Here is a 25,988-nt window from a genome sequence, read left to right as displayed (position 1 = left end):
TTTTCTCAGTCCAGCAGTGACACTGAGGTATGTAAAAACTCCAGCAGCACTGATGTGTCTGATCTTCTCAGACCAGCCCAACACACACTAACACACCACCACTAGTTCAATGTTAGATAAGTGTTACTGCAGTGCTGAGAATGATTCACTACCCAAATAGTACCTGCTCTCCATGGTGGTCCTGACCACTGAAGAACAAGGTAAAAGGGGGCTAACAAAGTATGCAGAGAAACAGATGGACTACAGTCTGTAATTGTAGAACTACAAAGTGCACCTATATAGTAAGTGGAGCTGATAAAATGGACAATGAGAGTCAAAACAAGCATGTGGTCAAAAATTTATGATTGGTCGGTGTATCTTGCTGAAATGTTTAAATTTAAATTTTAAATGTTTATTTCAACAGTTGACAATGCTTTGGACAAAATTCTCTTTTTTGTATTCAGTTCTTTTTTATTTTTGTTAGGAAAAGCCTGGAATGACTGACTTTGCCTTTAGACTTACTTTTTGTTGGGTGTGTAAGTTTGATTGTTGGTTACACTTTTTGGTGATCTTTTTTATATTTGCAGCTTTTGAATTGTGTGTTTCTTTCTAGCACATCATTACATGCATTGTCTTGTTCACACTATCAGAGAAAAAGAAATGATGCAAAGCAATGATTCAAACAAACAGCAAGTAATGTGGTATGATAGAAATGTTAAGCAGCCAATTCCTGCATAATCAATTAAATTGAAGTAAGCCTATTTTCTCAAAAGCATTTTTTTAAGTTGGAAGTAGGCATATAACTAAACAAAAACGAATATTTCAATCAATTGTAAATATGCAGAGTATTATATCTGTGCATAGTAGTAATGTGAAAGTGTTTCATCTTTATAATAATGTTAAACAGTGCTTTTTTGCATCAGAGAGCATTGGTAATTAAGTAAAATACTCCTAATAGCTATAGGGAAATATTGGAAAATATGCTTGATGCTCTACAAGAGTTCCCACTCTACAATGTCTTCCGGTTTTCTCAAACACTAGAGGGAGCTCCCGAGCGAGTCTAAAATGAATGGGTTGATATGGAGCATTTGTGCAAAATCATAGTTTATAAATGCTTAAACAATTTTAATGTAAAAGAATGCAATCATTTCCTGAACAATGAATATAATAAAACATTTTAACATGGTTGTTTTATTTTTAAGACCTTTTAAACTTGAGCTATATTAGTTTAAAACAGCGCCTCATGTAGGTCCATGACATCAGTATGCGCGAACATCCAATGAGCTGCTCTGCTCGCCAATCAATCATACGCTGTAGCAGTAAGGCCCGCAAAAACTTGTCATTTTGGAGATACAATAATTCACTGACAGCAGCGAATTATTACTTGGACTCAACATTCAGAACACTTTCAGATTCTGAGACTATCTTTCAAAATCTTCTACCAATAGTATTATTCAAAAGACTCCTTAACAAATTCTGAATTAAATTCAAATTGTAACAAAAAATCCTGTGCTCCCCTATTGGTGACAAAGATATTAACATATAGACAGGGTTAAACTGGAACATTCCTTTCTATTTGTGACAACACTATCAATCTCATGATTCACAGCAATTGCACTGCCACGATAACACTCAAGTGGTATCTAAATCTGGAAGGCTAGGCTTTGATAAGTAGCCCATGCTGCAGAGGCAGAGGGAACAGAACAACAGAACTGTGTCCAAGGCCAGAGAGGTTACCAGAACATTCTTTCATTTTGCTTCTCACAGTTTTGCATTTGTTTTGCAAAAATGTCCACTGCAGATGCTGAAGAGGTTACCAAGACAGACAAGGGTGTCACCCATGAATCCAGCATTCTTGTGAAGGTGAGAGCCCCTTATCTTTCATATGACTTTTCTGATGAACTTGAAGCAATAAAATATTTTTTAAGACCTAGATCTCTAGACCTAGATAAGTATTGCTGTTTTGTCCTTCTTTTTTCCTTTCAGGCATCTCCAGCAATGGTCTTGGAGGATGCCAAAATGACTCAAAAATGCAACATGCTAATAAGTGTTGTGAGTATTATAATTTTCCATTGAACCTGAATAAATTAATAAAAATGAAATTACACTGTTGTTGTCACCATAGATAGGGACATGGAAGTGAAAAGCCAAAATTCATAGCATATAGTTCACTACATACACTTTATATTGCTTCCTACTCTGTGATTAGCACACTCAGATGGAACAGTGGAAATTAATATACAGCAGGCAGTTTTATATTTACTGGTTGGTAAATTGCACTGTATACAGACTAGAGCATACTTAGAATGTGTGATTTACACTAGCATTTAACAGTACTGTTGCAATGAGTTAACTTTAAACTTAAACAACTTAAAGCCAAGTTCTCACTCTCTTGTGTCTCTATGCTATTTTATGTCTCCATACATTATTTCTTGAACGAAGGATGCACTAAATGGTTGCTTTATAAAAAACTCGAATGCCACTGGCAGTTTTCCTTAACAATAAACAATAATGTGTTTCATGGGAAACCAATCATAATCTGTTTGCTATTTCAAATATTTTTTTTCCATGGTCATTCAATATAAATATTTGTTCATGTTCTTGACCAAGGACAAAGAGGAAGGACAAGAGTCAGTGCCAAACATTCTGAACACTATCTTACAAGAGACTGCAGAGATCCAAAATACTGCTAAAAATATACAGGCCCAGGAAGGTCACCCCCAGCTAATGAATGAGGTACTACACACTTTCATTCCAGGCTCTAATATAGTCTATGTATAGTTCAAAGTAGCCAGTTTAATAATGCACAATATATCCACTTTTTAAAATATATACGGTATCTCTCTCCATTCCACTTTGTTCCCTATTCTAACCAGTAGATATCTTGTAGTAGATTCTACACCCCTTTTTCTGTCATATGTTTTACTGTCAAACTTACTTCATTTAACAGCTCAGCAAAAATCAAATTTACAAGATTATCTACTTACCTCAAATGCAGTTGATCAGCGATGCCATTTTTTTGGAGTCCAGTTTTTTCTAATACTTGCTTACTGTAAGAGAGTTAGAAGTTGCAAATACAAATAGACCTATGAAAATTAGGTGTTGTGTTCCATTTTGCAAAAACAGAACATCTATCGCTAGTCTGGTATGTTACCATTGTTTTCCTACTAATGCAGACACATGCAAACTGTAACTTTTGACACCAAACCATAAACTAACAAGAGAGATGTTCAGAAAGCTTACTGTGCAATGTTTCTGTATGTGATGAGGTGTGGTGATATTCTAAAATCTACATCAGTACCAAGAACATTTTAGGGATGACACTGCAAAGAAGTGAATCTTACAAAAGTGCTCATTGTTGGCTGAAGTTGGCCTCCTGTTCAGCAGCAATTTGAATTTTCTGTTACACCTGCAATGGTGCAGCAGTTATACAGGTCCTTCTCAAAAAATTAGCATATTGTGATAAAGTTCATTCTTTTCCATACTGTAAAGATAAAAATTAAACTTCCATATATTTTAGATTCATTGCACACCAACTGAAATATTTCTGGTCTTTTATTGTTTTAATACTAATGATTTTGGCATACAGCTCATGAAAATCTCACAAAAATCTCACAAAATTAGCAAATCATGAAAAGGTTCTCTAAACGAGCTATTAACTTAATCATCTGAATCAACAAATTAACTCTAAACACCTGCAAAAGATTCCTGAGGCTTTTAAAAACTCCCAGCCTGGTTCATTACTCAAAACCGCAATCATGGGTAAGACTGCCGACCTGACTGCTGTCCAGAAGGCCATCATTGACACCCTCAAGCAAGAGGGTAAGACACAGAAAGAAATTTCTGAACGAATAGGCTGTTCCTAGAGTGCTGTATCAAGGCACCTCAGTGGGAAGTCTGTGGGAAGGAAAAAGTGTGGCAGAAAACGCTGCACAACGAGATGAGGTGACCGGTCCCTGAGGAAGATTGTGGAGAAGGGCCGATTCCAGACCTTGGGGGACCTGCGGAAGCAGTGGACTGAGTCTGGAGTAGAAACAGGTGCCGCATTCCCCAGGTCAAGCCACTTTTGAACCAGAAACAGCGGCAGAAGCGCCTGACCAGAGAAGCAGCACTGGACTGTTGCTCAGTGGTCCAAAGTACTTTTTTCGGATGAAAGCAAATTTTGCATGTCATTCGGAAATCAAGGTGCCAGAGTCTGGAGGAAGACTATGGAGAAGGAAATGCCAAAATGCCTGAAGTCCAGTGTCAAGTACCCACAGTCAGTGATGGTTTGGGGTGCCATGTCAGCTGCTGGTGTTAGTCCACTGTGTTTTATCAAGGCCAGGGTCAATGCAGCTAGCTATCAGGAGATTTTGGAGCACTTCATGCTTCCATCTGCTGAAAAGCTTTATGGAGATGAAGATTTCATTTTTCAGCACGACCTGGCACCTGCTCACAGTGCCAAAACTACTGGTAAATGGTTTACTGACCATGGTATTACTGTGCTCAATTGGCCTGCCAACTCTCCTGACCTGAACCCCATAGAGAATCTGTGGGATATTGTGAAGAGAAAGTTGAGAGACGCAAGACCCAACACTCTGGATGAGCTTAAGGCCGCTATCGAAGCATCCTGGGCCTCCATAACACCTCAGCAGTGCCACAGGCTGATTGCCTCCATGCCACGCCGCATTGAAGCAGTCATTTCTGCAAAAGGATTCCCAACCAAGTATTGAGTGCATAACTGAACATAATTATTTGAAGGTTGACTTTTTTTGTATTAAAAACACTTTTATTGGTCGGATGAAATATGCTAATTTTTTGAGATTGAGGGATTTTTGTTTTTTCTTTACTTTTTTGCCAAAATCATCAATATTAAAAAAAATAAAAGGCTTGAACAACTTCACTTGTGTGTAATGAATCTAAAATATATGAAAGTCTAATGTTTATCAGTACATTACAGAAAATAATGAACTTTATCACAATATGCTAATTTTTTGAGAAGGACCTGTATTGCTGTTACTACTTTTTATTAATTTGTATGTATTTTGAATTTCCATAATATTTCTGCTGCATTATATACAATATTATAAACAGCTGTGTATGGTGCAGGGATATTTCAGCCTTTAGCTCCTGGACATAATGGTGTAACTACTTTTTATTAACTTTTATAAATTTTGAATTTCAATAGCATTTCAGCTGTATTACATGCAACACTACAAACAGTTGTGTATGGTGTACTTTAGTTTCAGCAATCATACACAACTTTTGAATTTTTAATGTACTGCAATAATTTCATTATATTAAAATTTATGTATTTATCTTCAAAAGCATTTCAGCTGCATTAATTATAGTGAATGTTGAATTTTGAATCTAAGTAGTATTTTAGCTACATTGCATCCTTGAGTAAAATCTAGATTGTGTGTCATTAGTGAAACTTATCTGCACCAAACACTGCTGATTTAAACGTTGAATGTCTAAAATGTTCAAATTCAAAATGGAAAAATAACGTATATCTGATGCACTGATGAGTCACTGATCGATTTAAAAGACTTTTGAGTTGAATTTTGATTCACTTACATAAGACATTTTCTTTTCTACACTCTCATTTTTCAAACTAACATTTTAAATGGTTAAGGATCTATTGAACCTTCATGACTGCTAATGTCTGACAATTACTGAACCTCCGTCATCAAGCTAACTAGGATACAGGTAACATCACTTTTTTATAGGTAAGGCTCAATACTGTTAGGACAAGTATTGGGAAGTACATTTGAGCTACAGGCTAATTGAAAGTAATTTTTCAAAATTAAAGTGGTGTGTATTTCTAACCATAATTTAGAGCAAATAACACAATTAATTAGATGTGTGTAGACAGTTTTTATGGAGCTATTGACGTTTCATTGTCTGACGGTGTCTATTGTTAGCATGAACAATAAAATATGTATTAAAATGCACTGGAAAACAAATGCATGTGCATAGATGTAGGAGTGGTCTAGAAGTGCATGCTTTTTCATCCGATTGAAAAACTTGTCTCGGTTATATGGTATTAACACAAAAGAGTAGTATGTTAAATGTCACCCACACTGCAAAAGAAAAAGTCTGCATCACTCTCTGTGGTTGTACTGTCATGAATATATAAGTCTTTACTGACTACCATAGTCCGATCAAATGTTATTAGCACTGAAAAGACGAATATCAAAAATAAAACTAACTCTACTGTGGTACTCCAAGCTTGTTTCCTTTATAGGTTAGACTGTGTTCTCTTGCCCGTCTAAGCACCTTCTTTTTCCCCCTGTATCTGTGAAAGCACACCACAAAAGGTCTGGTCGGTCGGTCTGCTTTCTGTTTCAATCCAAGCGAGTGATGTGCTTTCTCCAGCTTTGGGGGCTTAACGAAAGTGTTCTGTCCCATTGCCTCAACCAGCATATTTGAGAGAAACTGAGTTGAGTCTTGCCCTTCTTCATAGCTTCTGGTCATTAGGAATTCGAAGATTGGATCTTTTTAGGTCATCCAGGCAATCTAGGAATGTGGCGTTTTCTTTGTTCAAACGCTCAGCGGTAGCCTCGGCTTGGGACAGTCTCTTGAAGTTCGCACTGACGAGAGCTTCGGCTGAAACAAGGCACTCTTGGAAAGTATTCAACCTCTGTGAAGCTGGCCCCCCATATGGTAAAAAATTGAATGAAAATGCTACTGTTTGTTTGTGCTACATTTGTGCTGGCTTGTGCTGTAGAAATCATTGTTTGAGCTGACACCATTTTTAAGAAATTAAACATTTTATTGCCTGTGACATCACTCAGGCCCCCATCAACGTCCAAATCGCACTAAAAGGGTCTTATTCGTTTGTGCTGGTTTGTGCTTCATTTGCACGGTTAAAAGAAACGTTTATGCTCTTTTAATTCTCTAGTTGTTGTTTAAACAGGATTTTGTTACTACAGATGACATCATTTACCACAAGATTAACACTAGTTGATGGTGAAGGTCTGAGAAAGGCCTTTTTGCCTCCTGAGCAACCTCTGACCCTGGTCACTGCAGTTATCAGGTGTTTTCAGCTTTAATTATTCAGCTTCATTATTGCACTGTGTAGAAGTCAAGAACTGAACTAAAAATGATCATTAAAAATGATTACTTTGCTCTTTAAAAAATTTTTAAAACAAATCAAGGGTTTTGTGAGGGTCTTTCAGTGTATTATGTGTGATTATGTTAGTGTGTGACTTAAAATGTGCGTTAAAATGCTTATCAAACATCAACAAACATTTACTGGACCCAGAACACAACACATTTTAACAGTGACCAATGTGGGCTTTATCTCACTCTGGAATATTTCTGGATATTTCCTTTTGGTTCCCAGAAATTAGTAGTTCATAGTTTTGGTAGAAATGTAGGCCATACTTGCTGTGATAACCTACCTTGTGGTATCTCGCTCCCCTCGTGCAAAGCAAGCAGTGACGAAGTACAATGAAGGCTTGCAGAATAGGCCAATTTAGGTTCTGTTATCATCCATATCCTTTGGTGTGTGCAAGAGTTTTTTTTAGTTTTTGGGTTTTTTTTTTTTCAGGGGTGAGTAATGGGGTTGGGGTAGGGGTCCGGGTTCAGGGGTACCTCCCTGAAATGAGTTTTTGCTCCAGGTGCTGAATTTAAAGGTGGAGGAATGATGGAGACTGGGTGCGGTCTGTCAGAAAGTCTTTGATGCAGAGGCAGGTGGGTTGTGAAAGTCCCAAGTAAGGTCACCAGTCTGTGGGGGGATTACTGTGTTAAAAGCTGAGCTGAAGTCTACAAAATGCATCATTAGGTATCTCCCCTGATACTCCAGGACAGTAGAGGAGAGTAAGCTGCTTTAGCTCTTGGAATTGGAAATGCGATAGTTAATTATATGTTTAAGCCATCTTTGCATGAGTGGTCATCTGCTATGACAGCTGAGAGAGCACGCTGGCGGCACAAGACCTATTGGTGAGGCTTGGCTGTCATTATAGCGCTCTTTGCTGTGACACTCAGAATGCAGCTTGCGCTTGCATTATGAAATGTCGTGACACATTTTTGAACACAACTACGAGTGAAACCCCGTCTGCGTGTCCTTTGTTTGGACTATGTTTCAGGCCTAACTCATTGATGCTGACATCATGCCATTAAGCCACAACTTAAACCATTCAGAAGTTATGAAGAGTAGAATTTATCTATGGTTTTGCCCTTTGCAGATAGGATTATACACCCCTATGCTAGGGGAAGGTCAATGTTACCAGTGTTACCCTTTATCTTCCCTTCATGAAAAAAGAGAATTAACTGAGGGGAAGGCTGTTCTTTGAATGTCCATCTCAAATTAAAATTTTGTGTTACAGACTAAGTATAAACAGGACGGAAAGAATGAAATGTCCTGCAGCCTCTATTCTCTGATGCCTGAGACGTTGGAGACCCGGCATGCTAAAGATGTCTATCAGCTCCAGAGTGATGTGAGTGTGAATAACTCTCTTACAAATGCTTGTATGAGTAAACACACATTTTTTAATTTCATACATATTTTTTGTAACAGTGACAGTATTCATGAAACCTTTCTAAACATTTGAGTAGACCTAAAATATAAATGCATTCTGTAATGTTGACAATAAATCTTAGCTGCTTAGATTTATGAGAAGTTGTGAGTTCGCATAAATCTAAATAGATATAATTTACAGCAGCAATGTCCTCGAATTGCAAAACAATTAAGTATCATAAACATGGCTAGATGAACAGAAGGAAAGGAGGAACGAACAAACAAACAAGCAAAGAAACGACCGATGAACAAATAAATATGCCTCGATAGGGTGTCTCCAGTGGGAGCAGGCAGGTTTAGAGCCTGAACACTGTGGGAGTCAGAATCCAGCTTGTCATACATTTACTGTTGGACACTGTATTTAGGGGGAAATTAAATAACAAAAGAAATGAGTTATTTGGCACACAGCAAATAACTGTTTATGGTTTGTGTCATTATCTTTACAATAATATGGCACCTTGTGTTCATGTGTATTCGTGTATTATTTAGGTAAAGTACAAGGAAGCAAGGAAAAAGGGTACAACCACCTCTCTCTACTCTCTACTACCTGAGACTGTTGAGACTCAGCACGCCAAAGAAATTTCCATGCTTCAAAGTGACGTAAGGATATAGCAACACACTAAAAATTCTGATTATACATCCACTGGCCATTAAGGACACTGACCTTGCATCTACTCTCTTAGTATATTTTTTCAGGTGCATTTGCCATATAGGTGCACTTTGTAGTTCTACAATTACATAATGTAGTCCATCTGTTGTTCTCTATAATAAGGTCAGCACCCTTTCACCCTAATTTTCAATGTTCAGAGCCCCTAAAGGACCACCACAGAGCAGGGATTATTTGGGTGGTGGGTCATTCACAGTACTTTAGTGACACAGACATGGCAGTGCTGTTAGTGGATGTTGTGCTGGTAAGAGTGGATCAGACACTCTGAGGTGTGAGTGTGTGTGTACACATAAACAGACACACTGATCCACTCTTACCAGCACAACATCCACTAACACCACTGCCATTCGTGACTGTTGTGAAAGCTTTGTATCTCATTATTTCATAATTTAAAAATGCCAGCCTCTTGTTATATTACCTTAAATTAAGAGTTACATTTTTCTGTTTGTGTAGTTTTTTTTTAGAGATATGAGGTTTTGCTTCATCATATATATTAGGGATGGACCAAGATTAAGGTTGCGTAAAATGGTCAAAATGGCCCTTTTGCTGGGGGAAAAAAAAAACATTAAATAGGTCCACAAAGAAGTGTCAACATGTATCCACCGGTTATAGCCTACAGAAGTTTAGCCATTCCCATTGACATTGAATTTATAAGTCCAGTTTCAGTCCAGATTGCTGGAATAGGCACAATATAGGACAATCAGAACAGAGCTCATTTACATGTTTCAGCCTTAAAGGCACAGCAACAAAAACAGCCTATTTACTTTTAAAGGAACAGCTTACATGATTTACCACTTAAACTAGATGCAGGTGATCAGATGTTTGATGTCAAAATTTCTTTTTTAGTTAGAACCGGAGCTATGAAGGTAATACGGCTAATAAATGTGGAACGTCTATCGTCTCCCAAAGTTTCCACAAATATTGACCAAAATTTCTATCAACCTGCTCAAACAGCATCCAGGAATTACTTACCGTGAACTATTAAAACAAAAACCTGTGCAGCTAAAAGAAGGGTTGGCCATATATGATAGCTGGAATCCTGAGCACAATTTGGTATGATTCTGCACAAGACTACCAAAAACTGAGGGAATTTACAATACAGGGTAACCCAAATAGAGAAGCTAAGTGACTGTATTCAGAAAATCAATACAATGTCTGATGATGAATTTGCAGACCAGATTTGTCTGCACAAATTAGCCTCAGCCATATGAACCTGAAAGTACACATGAAGAAGTGCATTAGTTGGATGCCCGACTCACAAATGACTCCTTGGATCCACCTCTTAGTAAGAAGCTACAGTTAGCTTCTGGTTTCATTCCTACAGAGCCCTGCTGGTGACATCCTGTATAAATAAATATAACGCATGGCCATGACTTAGTAAGGCATGGGAACGAGATCCTAATGTGTGGCCACGACTTAGTAAGCGGTTTCCACACCTTACTAAGTCATAGCCACGCATTAGGATCTTGTTCCCATGCTTTAATAAGGTGTTGCCACGCCTTATTTTTATTTATACAGGTTGTCATCAGTGGGTGTTACATTCACACAAAAGGCTAAAGTCCAGGGGGGAGTGTGGGGACAGTAACATGTGCCAGTGTGAGTGGGTGGAGATGGCCAACCAGTGAGGAAACCGGAGTATACAGAAAACAGACATAATCCAAGGACATCCACGTTTATACACAACAGTATACAATGGGCATAAATGATTACAAAACACCTCAAGACAACAAACTAGGACGCTGAAGAACTGGAGCAGCCTGGGGGAGAACGCAGGCGGCACCAAAGAAAGGAAAATAAAAGAACTACACTAGCTTGTATTTTCCTATCTTGTCTAACTAGCATAAATAAAAGAGCTGACTGCTACTCTAAACTAAACTAGACCAAAAGTACAGGGGGTGGTACCCGCCTCTAAATTAGTGTGTCTAGACACTCAGATTCCCTGGGTGTGGCAGTGTAAGTGCGCTCATGTTCTAGACTGTTCTTCCTTCCAGCGGAAACCAGCTCAAACACAGCGGGGAGAAAGGGGAGACAGTAACAACAACCAATAACAAACGGTTAACAATGACAACAGCAATACATATAAGGATAACAGCATGTACGCATAACAGCAAAGAGTTACACTGAGACACAAACAGCGATATCTAAACGAGCAGCGCACCGTGAACAAAACAACAAGCGAGCCGAAGACTTCCACGCAAGTGCCGCCGCGCAGCTTTTGAACTCGAAGTCCCGCCCCTCTCTTGGTCTGGACGTGCCCTCTGATTAGCCAGTAAGTGACGGGCATCGTAGGATGATGAATTACACCCCGATCCACCTATAAGGTGAAAGATAGACCGACCGTGCAGAAAAGAGGAGAGAAAACGAGAGAGAGAGAGAGAGAGAGAGAGAGAGAGAGAGAGAGAAAACAAACAAACATGCACAATGCGCTCACACGTAACAGTGGGGCTCTGTAGAGTCCACCTTAATTAGTGCAGCAGTTGCATGTTACTGCAGCACAATTTATTGCTTTGTTGCTGTAAGGCTATTTGAATACAGGATACATGGGTTGACTGCAGATTGTTCTGTTCATAACTGTATAATTCATCTTTCTCTTTTGAGTATTTTTGTTTTTGTTTTATTTTCCTTAGATCAAGTATAAAGAGAACAGGAAGAAGATTCTTTCTTCTAGCATTTATGGTGAAATTTGTTGATAAGCTTCTAAGATTAGGCTTCTAAGCTCTTCATTGTAGTCATGTCCTTTCTTTGACAGAACAAGTATAGAGAGAGGGATAAACAGAGCCTTACCTCCAGCCTCTACTCCCAGCTCCCATATACCACAGAGACCCAATTTGCTGCAAAGATCTCAGGCCTACTCAGCAAGGTACTTTAAGAGACTTCTTAAGATAAAACCTGTATATTCTGTTTAAAACCTTGTTTCTGACTATGTGGGATGCTGTTGGATTTTGTGGACTCAACAAAATAGTGTGATATGATAAGCAATAAAGTGATTATCACGTGATTTTGTTTTACATTTTCCAGACTAAGTATAAAGAGGAAGGGAAGAAGAGCATCTCTTCTAGTATCTATTCTCAGCTGCCAGAGACTACAGAGACTCAGTTTGTCAAAATGTTATCTTATATGCAGAGTCAGGTAAGACTCATTAATATGACTTTGGGTTGAAACTTGACTTGAGTCACATGCGCATAAGTACAGTGGGTGGGCAAAACAGTGGGTCAAATGCGAAAGGAATTATCCTTTAAAATAACTTTGTCTACCATAAAGTACCCAACTGTTCTTTTGTCTGGTATTACTGTCCATTCTAATGCAATTAACACAGATTGAAATTGAGCTGCCTAGTTGCTTGTGCAATTTAGAAACGTACATATTTTTAAGTTTTAATCCAAATGAAATGCGTTATTTGAAACTGTTATTCTTTTCATCAATTTTAATATGAGCAAGAGATATAGATTTTTCTGATTGATGCTAGATTTAGCATAAATTTAGATTTATAAACTTTTAGCTCATTAGGGTAGAATAAACCTGAACCCTGTTTTTTCTCAAATGTGTTTTTGAGAAAGGTCCTACAAAAAAAAAATCATCAGATTTATAACATGTTCTTAAACCGAAATTTTTTTTCACATTTTTGTGTTTTTTTGTTCTTAATTAAGAAAAAATTTCAAAAATAAGAAAGCGTTGATGAATGTCAGAATTTCTATGATAACTGTGTACATGGGTTTTAATAAGAAATGTTTTCTGAAAGAGTAACTACAACCCCACAACGTTTAGCTTTTGTTACTATGCTATACTATATAAGTAGTTTTTCATGTGTCTGTACTTTACTAAAGTATTTCCATTTTGAGCAACTTCTTACTTTTCTACTGAGCACAGTGTTCTATAAAAAGTCCTTGTCAGTTTGGAAGTGTTCAGTTCTAAAAAAGACTGTTTTTAAGTCTGTTTTTCTGGGATGGGATAGACCTAAAGCATTAACCAGAGGGCAGCAGATCGAACAAATGATGTCCCGGGTGAAATGTGTCCTTCAGGATGTTGGCTGCCCTGCTGAGACAGCTGAACAGGTCCTCCAGGCAGGGAAGAGGGCAGCCAATGATCTTCTATGCCATGTTTATGACTCCCTGCATTGTTCATCTTTCTGCCACTGAGCAGCTACTGTACCACATTGAGATGCAGTATGTCAGCACACTCTCAATGGCGGAGTGGTAGTAGGACACCAGCAGCTTCTCCTGAAGGTTGTTTTTTTCTGAGAATTCTCAGGAAGCCTCGGCTGCGCCTTCTTGACCACTGCCATGGTGTTGGTGGTCCAGGAGAGATCTTCAGAGATGTGTGTGCCCAGAAATATGAAGGAAGGGACTCTTTCAACACAGTCCCCAGTGATGTACAATGGTGCGGGGACAGTTCCTTTGCGCCGGAAGTCTATAATGAGTTCTTTTGGTTTTGAGGAGTTCAGGGTGAGATTATTCCCTGAACACCACTCAGTCAGTCCCTGCAACTCATACCTGTAGGTCTCATCTTCTCCAGAGATAAGTCCAACCACTGTCGTGTCATTTGCAAACCTTACTATGGTGTTGGAGGAGTGGGTGGCTGACATCCCAAGTCTCCCGCATATTAAATGACATATGTTGTGGCTCTCTGATGCCCACAAGTCAGATAAAATCTCCCAGAATCTAGAAGGAGTGGCTAAGAGGGCACACAAACACACAGGCAGGCGACAAAGACTTTTTTTCCCGATCGTGTGTGGGAAAGAGGGAGAGAAAGGCCGTATATGCTGTGATAACCTACCTTGTGGTATCTCGCTCCCCTCGTGCAAAGCAAGCAGTGACGAAGTACAATGAAGGCTTGCAGAAGACCCCAGAATAGGCCAATTTAGCCTATGCTATAGTCCAAGCTTTAAAAAGTTGTTATGTACAGTCCTGTATCAAAAAGTTCTGTTATCATCCATATCCTTTGGTGTGTGCGAGAGGTTTTTTATTTTTTTGGGTTTTTTTTTTTCGGGGGTGGGTGGGTAATGGGGTTGGGGTCCGGGTCCGGGTTCAGGGGTACCTCCCTGAAATGAGTTTTTGCAACTTGGGATGTCTGGGGTGGGGACACAGTCTTACAGACTGAGGAATGATGGAGACCCAGTCTTCAGACTGGGTGCGGTCTGTCAGAAAGTCTTTGATGCAGAGGCAGGTGGGTTGTGAAAGTCCCAAGTAAGGTCACCAATCTGTGGGGGGATTACTGTGTTAAAAGCTGAGCTGAAGGCTACGAAACGCATCCTCACATAGCTCCCCTGATACTCCAGGTGTGTGAGTGCTGTGTGAAGAGCAGTGGTGATGGCATCTTCTGTGGACCTGTTTCCTTTGTAGGAAAACTGATGTGGATCAAGGAGAGAGATCTACTGTTATTCCAGCAGCCTCAATGGCTAAAGATGGACAGTAGACGAGAGTAAGCTGCTTTAGCTCTTGGATTGGAAATGCGATAGTTAATTATATGTTTAAGCCATCTTTGCATGAGTGGTCATCTGCTATGACAGCTGAGAGAGCACGCTGGCGGCACAAGACCGATTGGTGAGGCTTGGCTGTCATTATAGCGCTCTTTGCTGTGACACTCAGAATGCAGCTTGCGCTTGCATTATGAAATGTCGTGACACATTTTTGAACACAACTACGAGTGAAACCCCGTCTGCGTGTCCTTTGTTTGGACTATGTTTCAGGCCTAACTCATTGATGCTGACATCATGCCATTAAGCCACAACTTAAACCATTCAGAAGTTATGAAGAGTAGAATTTATCTATGGTTTTGCCCTTTGCAGATAGGATTATACACCCCTATGCTAGGGGAAGGTCAATGTTACCAGTGTTACCCTTTATCTTCCCTTCATGAAAAAAGAGAATTAACTGAGGGGAAGGCTGTTCTTTGAATGTCCATCTCAAATTAAAATTTTGTGTTACAGACTAAGTATAAACAGGACGGAAAGAATGAAATGTCCTGCAGCCTCTATTCTCTGATGCCTGAGACGTTGGAGACCCGGCATGCTAAAGATGTCTATCAGCTCCAGAGTGATGTGAGTGTGAATAACTCTCTTACAAATGCTTGTATGAGTAAACACACATTTTTTAATTTCATACATATTTTTTGTAACAGTGACAGTATTCATGAAACCTTTCTAAACATTTGAGTAGACCTAAAATATAAATGCATTCTGTAATGTTGACAATAAATCTTAGCTGCTTAGATTTATGAGAAGTTGTGAGTTCGCATAAATCTAAATAGATATAATTTACAGCAGCAATGTCCTCGAATTGCAAAACAATTAAGTATCATAAACATGGCTAGATGAACAGAAGGAAAGGAGGAACGAACAAACAAACAAGCAAAGAAACGACCGATGAACAAATAAATATGCCTCGATAGGGTGTCTCCAGTGGGAGCAGGCAGGTTTAGAGCCTGAACACTGTGGGAGTCAGAATCCAGCTTGTCATACATTTACTGTTGGACACTGTATTTAGGGGGAAATTAAATAACAAAAGAAATGAGTTATTTGGCACACAGCAAATAACTGTTTATGGTTTGTGTCATTATCTTTACAATAATATGGCACCTTGTGTTCATGTGTATTCGTGTATTATTTAGGTAAAGTACAAGGAAGCAAGGAAAAAGGGTACAACCACCTCTCTCTACTCTCTACTACCTGAGACTGTTGAGACTCAGCACGCCAAAGAAATTTCCATGCTTCAAAGTGACGTAAGGATATAGCAACACACTAAAAATTCTGATTATACATCCACTGGCCATTAAGGACACTGACCTTGCATCTACTCTCTTAGTATATTTTTTCAGGTGCATTTGCCATATAGGTGCACTTTGTAGTTCTACAATTACATAATGTAGTCCATCTGTTGTTCTCTATAATAAGGTCAGCACCCTTTCACCCTAATTTTCAATGTTCAGAGCCCCTAAAGGACCACCACAGAGCAGGGATTATTTGGGTGGTGGGTCATTCACAGTACTTTAGTGACACAGACATGGCAGTGCTGTTAGTGGATGTTGTGCTGGTAAGAGTGGATCAGACACTCTGAGGTGTGAGTGTGTGTGTACACATAAACAGACACACTGATCCACTCTTACCAGCACAACATCCACTAACACCACTGCCATTCGTGACTGTTGTGAAAGCTTTGTATCTCATTATTTCATAATTTAAAAATGCCAGCCTCTTGTTATATTACCTTAAATTAAGAGTTACATTTTTCTGTTTGTGTAGTTTTTTTTTAGAGATATGAGGTTTTGCTTCATCATATATATTAGGGATGGACCAAGATTAAGGTTGCGTAAAATGGTCAAAATGGCCCTTTTGCTGGGGGAAAAAAAAAACATTAAATAGGTCCACAAAGAAGTGTCAACATGTATCCACCGGTTATAGCCTACAGAAGTTTAGCCATTCCCATTGACATTGAATTTATAAGTCCAGTTTCAGTCCAGATTGCTGGAATAGGCACAATATAGGACAATCAGAACAGAGCTCATTTACATGTTTCAGCCTTAAAGGCACAGCAACAAAAACAGCCTATTTACTTTTAAAGGAACAGCTTACATGATTTACCACTTAAACTAGATGCAGGTGATCAGATGTTTGATGTCAAAATTTCTTTTTTAGTTAGAACCGGAGCTATGAAGGTAATACGGCTAATAAATGTGGGACGTCTATCGTCTCCCAAAGTTTCCACAAATATTGACCAAAATTTCTATCAACCTGCTCAAACAGCATCCAGGAATTACTTACCGTGAACTATTAAAACAAAAACCTGTGCAGCTAAAAGAAGGGTTGGCCATATATGATAGCTGGAATCCTGAGCACAATTTGGTATGATTCTGCACAAGACTACCAAAAACTGAGGGAATTTACAATACAGGGTAACCCAAATAGAGAAGCTAAGTGACTGTATTCAGAAAATCAATACAATGTCTGATGATGAATTTGCAGACCAGATTTGTCTGCACAAATTAGCCTCAGCCATATGAACCTGAAAGTACACATGAAGAAGTGCATTAGTTGGATGCCCGACTCACAAATGACTCCTTGGATCCACCTCTTAGTAAGAAGCTACAGTTAGCTTCTGGTTTCATTCCTACAGAGCCCTGCTGGTGACATCCTGTATAAATAAATATAACGCATGGCCATGACTTAGTAAGGCATGGGAACGAGATCCTAATGTGTGGCCACGACTTAGTAAGCGGTTTCCACACCTTACTAAGTCATAGCCACGCATTAGGATCTTGTTCCCATGCTTTAATAAGGTGTTGCCACGCCTTATTTTTATTTATACAGGTTGTCATCAGTGGGTGTTACATTCACACAAAAGGCTAAAGTCCAGGGGGGAGTGTGGGGACAGTAACATGTGCCAGTGTGAGTGGGTGGAGATGGCCAACCAGTGAGGAAACCGGAGTATACAGAAAACAGACATAATCCAAGGACATCCACGTTTATACACAACAGTATACAATGGGCATAAATGATTACAAAACACCTCAAGACAACAAACTAGGACGCTGAAGAACTGGAGCAGCCTGGGGGAGAACGCAGGCGGCACCAAAGAAAGGAAAATAAAAGAACCACACTAGCTTGTATTTTCCTATCTTGTCTAACTAGCATAAATAAAAGAGCTGACTGCTACTCTAAACTAAACTAGACCAAAAGTACAGGGGGTGGTACCCGCCTCTAAACTAGTGTGTCTAGACACTCAGATTCCCTGGGTGTGGCAGTGTAAGTGCGCTCATGTTCTAGACTGTTCTTCCTTCCAGCGGAAACCAGCTCAAACACAGCGGGGAGAAAGGGGAGACAGTAACAACAACCAATAACAACGGTTAACAATGACAACAGCAATACATATAAGGATAACAGCATGTACGCATAACAGCAAAGAGTTACACTGAGACACAAACAGCGATATCTAAACGAGCAGCGCACCGTGAACAAAACAACAAGCGAGCCGAAGACTTCCACGCAAGTGCCGCCGCGCAGCTTTTGAACTCGAAGTCCCGCCCCTCTCTTGGTCTGGACGTGCCCTCTGATTAGCCAGTAAGTGACGGGCATCGTAGGATGATGAATTACACCCCGATCCACCTATAAGGTGAAAGATAGACCGACCTTGCAAAAAAGAGGAGAGAAAACGAGAGAGAGAGAGAGAGAGAGAGAGAGAGAGAGAAAGAAAACAAACAAACATGCACAATGCGCTCACACATAACAGTGGGGCTCTGTAGAGTCCACCTTAATTAGTGCAGCAGTTGCATGTTACTGCAGCACAATTTATTGCTTTGTTGCTGTAGGGCTATTTGAATACAGGATACATAGGTTGACTGCAGATTGTTCTGTTCATAACTGTATAATTCATCTTTCTCTTTTGAGTATTTTTTTTTTTTTTTATTTTCCTTAGATCAAGTATAAAGAGAACAGGAAGAAGATTCTTTCTTCTAGCATTTATGGTGAAATTTGTTGATAAGCTTCTAAGATTAGGCTTCTAAGCTCTTCATTGTAGTCATGTCCTTTCTTTGACAGAACAAGTATAGAGAGAGGGATAAACAGAGCCTTACCTCCAGCCTCTACTCCCAGCTCCCATATACCACAGAGACCCAATTTGCTGCCAAGATCTCAGGCCTACTCAGCAAGGTACTTTAAGAGACTTCTTAAGATAAAACCTGTATATTCTGTTTAAAACCTGGTTTCTGACTATGTGGGATGCTGTTGGATTTTGTGGACTCAACAAAATAGTGTGATATGATAAGCAATAAAGTGATTATCACGTGATTTTGTTTTACATTTTCCAGACTAAGTATAAAGAGGAAGGGAAGAAGAGCATCTCTTCTAGTATCTATTCTCAGCTGCCAGAGACTACAGAGACTCAGTTTGTCAAAATGTTATCTTATATGCAGAGTCAGGTAAGACTCATTAATATGACTTTGGGTTGAAACCTGACTTGAGTCACATGCGCATAAGTACAGTGGGTGGGCAAAACAGTGGGTCAAATGCGAAAGGAATTATCCTTTAAAATAACTTTGTCTACCATAAAGTACCCAACTGTTCTTTTGTCTGGTATTACTTTTCATTCTAATGCAATTAACACAGATTGAAATTGAGCTGCCTGGTTGCTTGTGCAATTTAGACACAAATTTTTAAGTTTTAATCCAAATGAAATGCGTTATTTGAAACTGTTATTCTTTTCATCGATTTTAATATGAGCAAGAGATATAGATTTTTTTGATTGACACTAGATTTAGCATAAATTTCGTGGTTGGTTAGTGTAGTGGTTAACACCTTTGCCTTCTACGCTGTAGACTGGGTTTCAATCCCCCAGCAGGGCAAGTACCCTACACTATACCAATAAGAGTCCTTGGGCAAGACTCCTAACACCACCTTCGCCTTCCTGTGTAAAAAATGTTCTAATTGTAAGTCGCTCTGGATAAGAGCGTCAACCAAATGCCATAAATGTAAATTTAGATTTAACAAACTTTTAGCTCATTAGGGTAGAATAAACCTGAACCCTGTTTTTTCTCTAATGTGTTTTTGAGAAAGGTCCTACGAAAAAAAAAAAAAAATACGATTTATAACTTCTAAAATTAGAATTTGTTCTTAAACTGAAGAAATGTTTCACATTTTTGTTTTTTTGTGTAATTTTCTTCTTAGTTAAGAAAAAATTTCAAAAATAAGAAGGTGTTGATGAATGTCAGAATTTCAGTGAAACCTGTGTACATGGGTCTTCTGAAAGAGTAAATACGACCCCACAACTTTCAGCTTTTGTTACTATGCTATACTGTTTAAGTAGTTTTTTTTCATGTATCTGTACTTTACTAAAGTATTTCCATTTTGAGCCACTCCTTACTTTCACTCATGTCAAGTCAGCTTTCATTGTCAATACTACAATATGTACAGGATATACAGAGTATTGAAATTGCGTTTCTCTCAGACCACATGGTGTAGTGATTACATTATATAGACAGTAAACAGGAAAAGTGTGAATTTAAATTGACACTAAATAAACACTAATTGTAAAAATGAATACTAATTATAGAAAAATGTAGTAATAACAATAATAATAATAATAATAATAATATAGGAAGGTCCATAAAGAAGTGGCATAAGGCACATATAGATTAAGGTGTGTGGGTATAAATAGTGCAATTATAAACAGTAGTGCAATTAGGATGAGCTTATGGAGAAGTTAAAGTTAGCCACTCCACTACATTTAGCTAAATCAGTTGCTTATGTGTGCAAAAAAAAACAAAACATGTCAAAACAAAAGAAGTGTGCAGTCTTTGTGAAAAAGTCAAAGCAAACATCCAACATTACTTCAGTGCATTAAGCCCTCAGAGGTAAGACTCTAAATAGACCATGAACATGTTTCATATCCACCATGGCAATATGCTTTTGCCTACAATTATTAGGTTTAGGTGTTTAAGATTGCCGTTTTATTTATTTGTCTTTATACAGCTTTTTAATTTAATATTCATATTTAATTCTGTTATTTTGTAACGTTCAGGTTGTCTTCATCAAGTCTGACCATTGTGGCAGTAACCTGTGGTTTTGACTTCGCTAATTATTAGGTTTGAAGTTTGTACATCTGTAACTTTAAAGGTTTAACTGTCTGACTAGAACATTTCGTCTTTTGTGGGCAGAAGTTGTGTCTGTGATGAGCATGCTTTATAGTGAAGGTGCTGCAGTGTTGGCTGTGTTTGTGTGAATCCAGCTTTCTGATTGGTTGCTTTGTTTTGTATCAGGGTGGAGATGCTGGAATATTTAAAGCAATTACAGCCTATAGCCTCATTTAATGATATTGCAGGACATTAGTGTGTTTTGTGTGTGTGTGTGTGTGTGTGTGTGTGTGTGTGTGTGTGTGTGTGTTTGTGTGGTCTGGGTGAATCTGGTTTACACCTTGTAACTCCTGGTCTGAAAACAAATCCGACTCTGTCCCTGGTCTTAAATAAATGAGTGATCTGATCTGGTGTTCAGTATTAACTGCAAAACAAATGCAGTGTCTGTCTCAAATTCTTGTAAAGGAACTCAAACATGTAAACAGGTTTGGGTGCTCTAGACAAGCCTCTAACTCTCAATCAAGATATTCTTTTAAAAGATTTTAATTAGCAATTGTTTAAAAAAAACATACTTGTACTTTTTAACTTTAAGTACATTTATACTTTTATGTTTTTTAGTAGATTCCTAATACTTTTACTTAAGTAAGGGACTTCTGTCACCTCTGGTTGAATATGGCTGTTTAGAATCTTTTTGGAAAGAGTTCTATATAGCACCAAAAGGGTTCTTCTATTGTTTCAAGCTTGACATCATAACAATAGAAGAAGCCTTTTTGGTGACATAAAGAATCATATTAAAAAATATACAACACATTCTTCATGAGTCTGAGGAACCATTTTACCTTGCATAGAATGCTTTAAGTATGCATTTTTACAAAATCGCTGGCCTTCCCAAATACCAGTATTTTCTTGCTACCTGAGCTCACAGTAACAAAATACCAGTCGTTCATCACTATATGAAAAGATAACAGATAATAAACCTCTGGCCTTCTCAAATACCAGTCTTTTCTTGCTACCTGAGGAGATCAGAGGAAAAAAATACCACTGTTCCATCACTATATTTGGGAATAACAAAACCACTTAGCTTCTAAAATAGCAGTCTTGCCATATTACCTGAGGGGACAGCATTTACAAATACACTAGTCCTTATTAACAACAAACAAAAAACTGTCCCTGAATCCAGAGAAGGGTCACAAGTCACAAAAACACAAGGCTTTTACCAGTGACAATAACAGTCACAAAAAACGCCAGCCTTTTACCAGTGACAGTAAGAGTCACAAAAAATGCAAGGCTTTTACCAGTGACAATAACAGTCACAAAAAACACCAGGCTTTTACCAGTGACAGTAACAGTCACAAAAAATGCAAGGCTTTTACCAGTGACAATAACAGTGTCACGCATTCAGCTCGTCGAGGGAACTCCAACTCCCAGAACACCCTGGGAGATCATGTGACTCCGGACTCAGGCACATGCACCTACCTGCTCACAATCCCCAGACTTTTGATGAATGTCACCTGTGCCTCATTTGAGCAGAGCTTTTAAGCCTGGCTCTGACAATCAGTCAGTGCGAGGTATGGTTTTCTCTAAAACTTACTGAGCATATTCTTCTTGTTATTGCTTGTCTCAACGTGATTTTGACCGTTTAGAATCGTGTTTTGGTACTTTTGCTGGTTGTGTGGATTTGTTATTCAGTCACATCGTAACAAACGCCATGCTTTTCCAGTGACAACAACAGTCACATGAACGGCAGGCTTTTACCAGTGACAATTACAATCTCAAAAATACCAGGCTTTGGGCAGTCACAGTAACAGTCACAAAAATGCCTGGCTTTTACCAGTGAGAATAACATTCACGTAAAACGCAAGGCTTTTGACAGTGACAATAACAGTCATAAAAATGCCAGGTTTTTACCAGTGACAATAACAGTCACAAAAACACCACAATTTTACCAGTGACAATAACAGTCACAAAACACCAGGCTTTTATCAGTGACAGTAACATTCAAAAAAACATCAGGCTTTTACCAGTGACAATAAAAGTTAAAAATCCCAGGCTTTTCCCAGTGACATAGTCACATAAAAACCACGATTGTACCAGTGACAATAACAGTCACAAAACGCCAGGCTTTTATCATTGACAATAATAATAAAAAAAACACCAGGCTTTTACCAGTGACAATAAAAGTCACAAAAGCACCAGGCTTTTACCAGTGACAATAACAGTGAAAAAAACACCACACTTTTCGCAGTGACAATAACAGTCACAAGAACGCCAGGCTTTTACCAGTGACAAAAACAGTCACAAAAATGCCAGGCTTTTACCAGTGACAATAACAGTCACATAAACACGACGCTTTTACTAGTGAAAATAATAGTCTCAAAAATGCCAGGCTTTTACCAGGGACAATAACAGTCAAAAAAGCACCAGGCTTTTACCAGTGACAATAACAGTGACATAAACACCATGATTTTACCAGTGACAATAACAGAACAAGTCTCACAAGTAACAAAAAAGTCTCAAAATCGCCAGGCTTTTCCCAGTGACAATAACAGTCAAAAAAACGCCAGGCTTTTACCAGTGACAAAAACAGTCACAAAAACGCCAGGCTTTTACCAGTGACAACGAGTCAGAAAAAAGCCAGGCTTTTACCAGTGACAATGACAGTTACAAAAACGGCAGGCTTTTTCAGTGACAATTACAATATCAAAAACAGCAGGCTTTGACAGTGACAATAACAGTCATAAAAATGCCAGGTTTTACCAGTGATAATAACAGTCACAAAACACCAGTCTTTTACCAGTGAGAAAAAAGCCTCAAAACCGCCAGGCTTTTCGCAGTGACAATAACAGTGAAAAAAACAGCAGGCTTTTACCAATGACAATAACAGTCAAAAATCCGAGGCTTTTACCAGTGACAATAACAGTCAAAAAAACGCTAGGCTTTTACCAGTGACAATTACAATCTCAAAAACGCTAGGCTTTTACCAGTGGCAATAAGTCATAAAAATGCCAGACTTTTAGCAGTGACAATAACAGTCACATAAACACCACGAATTTACCAGTGACAATAACAGTCTCAAAAACGCCAGAGTTTTGCCCGTGACAATAACAGTGACATAAACACCATGCTTTTACCAGTGACAATAATACTCACAAACCAGGCTTTTACCAATGACAATAACAGTCACAAAAATGCCAGGCTTCTACCAATGACAATAACAGTCACAACAACCCCAGGCTTTTACCAATGACAATAACAGTGACAAAAATGCCAGGCTTCAACTACTGACAATAACAGTCACAAAAAACACCAGGCTTTTACCAGTGACAGTAAGAGTAAAAAAAAATGCAAGGCTTTTACCAGTGACAATAACCGTCACAAAAACACCACGGTTTTACCAGTATTAATAACAGTCACAAAACACCAGTCTTTTACCACTGACAATAACATTCACAAAACGCCAGGCTTTTGCCAGTGACAATAACAGTCACAAAAATGGCAGGCTTTTACCAGTGACAATAACAGTCACAAAAATGCCTGGCTTTTACCAGTGACAATAACATCCACATAAAACGTGAGGCTTTTCCCAGTGACAATAACAGTCACATAAACATGACGCTTTTACCAGTGAAAATAACAGTCACAAAAGCACCAGGGTTTTAACATTCATAAAACATTCATAAAAATGCCAGACTTTTAGCAGTGACAATAACAGTCACATAAATACCATGAATTTACCAGTGACAATAACAGTCTCAAAAACGCCAGGGTTTTGCCCGTGACAATAACAGTGACATAAACACCATGCTTTTACCAGTGACAATAATATTCACAAAACACCAGGCTTTTATCAATGACAATAACAGTCACAAAAAAGCCAGGCTTCTACCAATGACAATAACAGACACAACAACCCCAGGCTTTTACCAATGACAATAACAGTCGCAAAAACACCATGATTTTACCAGTATTAATAACAGTCAAAAAACACCAGTCTTTTACCACTGACAATAACAGTCACAAAATGCCAGGCTTTTACCAGTGACAATATCAGTCACAAATACCTGGCTTTTACCAGTGACAATAACATCCACATAAAACGTGAGGCTTTTCCCAGTGACAATAATAGTCAAAAAAAACTCCAGGCTTTTACCACTGACTATAACAGTTACAAAAACGGCAGGCTTTTACCAGTGACAATATCAGTCACAAATACCTGGCTTTTACCAGTGACAATAACATCCACATAAAACGTGAGGCTTTTCCCAGTGAAAATAACAGTCACAAAAGCACCAGGGTTTTAGCAGTGACGATAACAGTGACATAAACACCACGATTTTACCAGTGACAATAATATTCACAAAACACCAGGCTTTTACCAATGTCTATAATAATCACAAAAATCACAGGCTTCTACCAGTGACAATAACAGTCACAACAACGCCAGGCTTTTACCAATGAAAATAACAGTCACAAAAATGCCAGGCTTCTACCAGTGACAATAACAGTCACAAAAAAACAGGCTTTTACCAGTGACAGTGACAGTCACAAAAAATGCAAGGTTTGTAACAGTGACAATAACAGTCAAAAAAGCACCAGGCTTTTACCAGTGACAATAACATTCACATAAACACCACGATTGTACCAGTGACAATAACAGTCATAAAAAAGCGAGGTTTTTACCAATGACAATAATAGTGACAAAATGCCAGGCTTTTACCAGTGACAATACCGCTCTCAAAAACGCCAGGGTTTTGCCTGTGCCAATAACAGTGACATAAACACCACGCTTTTACCAGTGACAATATTATTCACAAAACACCAGGCTTTTACCAATGTCTATAACAGTCACAAAAATCACAGGCTTCTACCAGTGACAATAACAGTCACAAAAATGCCAGGCTTCTACCAATGACAATAACAGTCACAACAACCCCAGGCTTTTACCAATGACAATAACAGTCACAAAAATGCCAGGCTTCAACTACTGACAAGAACACTCACAAAAAACACCAGGCTTTTACCAGTGACAGTAAGAGTAAAAAAAAATGCAAGGCTTTTACCAGTGACAATAACCGTCACAAAAACACCACGGTTTTACCAGTATTAATAACAGTCACAAAACACCAGTCTTTTACCACTGACAATAACAGTCACAAAACGCCAGGCTTTTGCCAGTGACAATAACAGTCACAAAAATGGCAGGCTTTTACCAGTGACAATAACAGTCACAAAAACGCCAGGCTTTTACCAGTGACAACGAGTCAGAAACAAGCCAGGCTT

General features: G+C 38.6%; 1 protein-coding gene across 13 annotated transcripts in view; it reads left to right on the top strand.

The window, feature by feature from the left end:
• The first annotated feature begins 1,669 nt into the window (after positions 1-1,669).
• The window catches only part of LOC108411423 (nebulette-like), a 227,152-nt gene continuing 202,833 nt past the window's right edge, over positions 1,670-25,988 (top strand). For 12 of the 13 annotated variants that reach the window (XM_037533865.1, XM_037533863.1, XM_037533861.1 and 9 more), the window contains exons 1-11: positions 1,670-1,842; positions 1,966-2,031; positions 2,590-2,715; positions 8,292-8,402; positions 8,972-9,082; positions 11,899-12,009; positions 12,168-12,278; positions 15,076-15,186; positions 15,756-15,866; positions 18,679-18,789; positions 18,948-19,058. In XM_037533865.1, the coding sequence (XP_037389762.1) occupies positions 1,768-1,842; positions 1,966-2,031; positions 2,590-2,715; positions 8,292-8,402; positions 8,972-9,082; positions 11,899-12,009; positions 12,168-12,278; positions 15,076-15,186; positions 15,756-15,866; positions 18,679-18,789; positions 18,948-19,058 (1,155 nt within the window). In that variant the 5' untranslated portion in view covers positions 1,670-1,767. The remainder of the gene's footprint in view (positions 1,843-1,965; positions 2,032-2,589; positions 2,716-8,291; positions 8,403-8,971; positions 9,083-11,898; positions 12,010-12,167; positions 12,279-15,075; positions 15,187-15,755; positions 15,867-18,678; positions 18,790-18,947; positions 19,059-25,988) is intronic. The other variant, XM_037533859.1, reaches the window with a different exon arrangement.

This window comes from Pygocentrus nattereri, chromosome 24, assembly GCF_015220715.1.
Source record: "Pygocentrus nattereri isolate fPygNat1 chromosome 24, fPygNat1.pri, whole genome shotgun sequence".
In the NCBI taxonomy this organism is placed as follows: Eukaryota; Metazoa; Chordata; class Actinopteri; order Characiformes; family Serrasalmidae; genus Pygocentrus; species Pygocentrus nattereri.
This window is presented reverse-complemented; position numbering and strand designations above follow the sequence as displayed.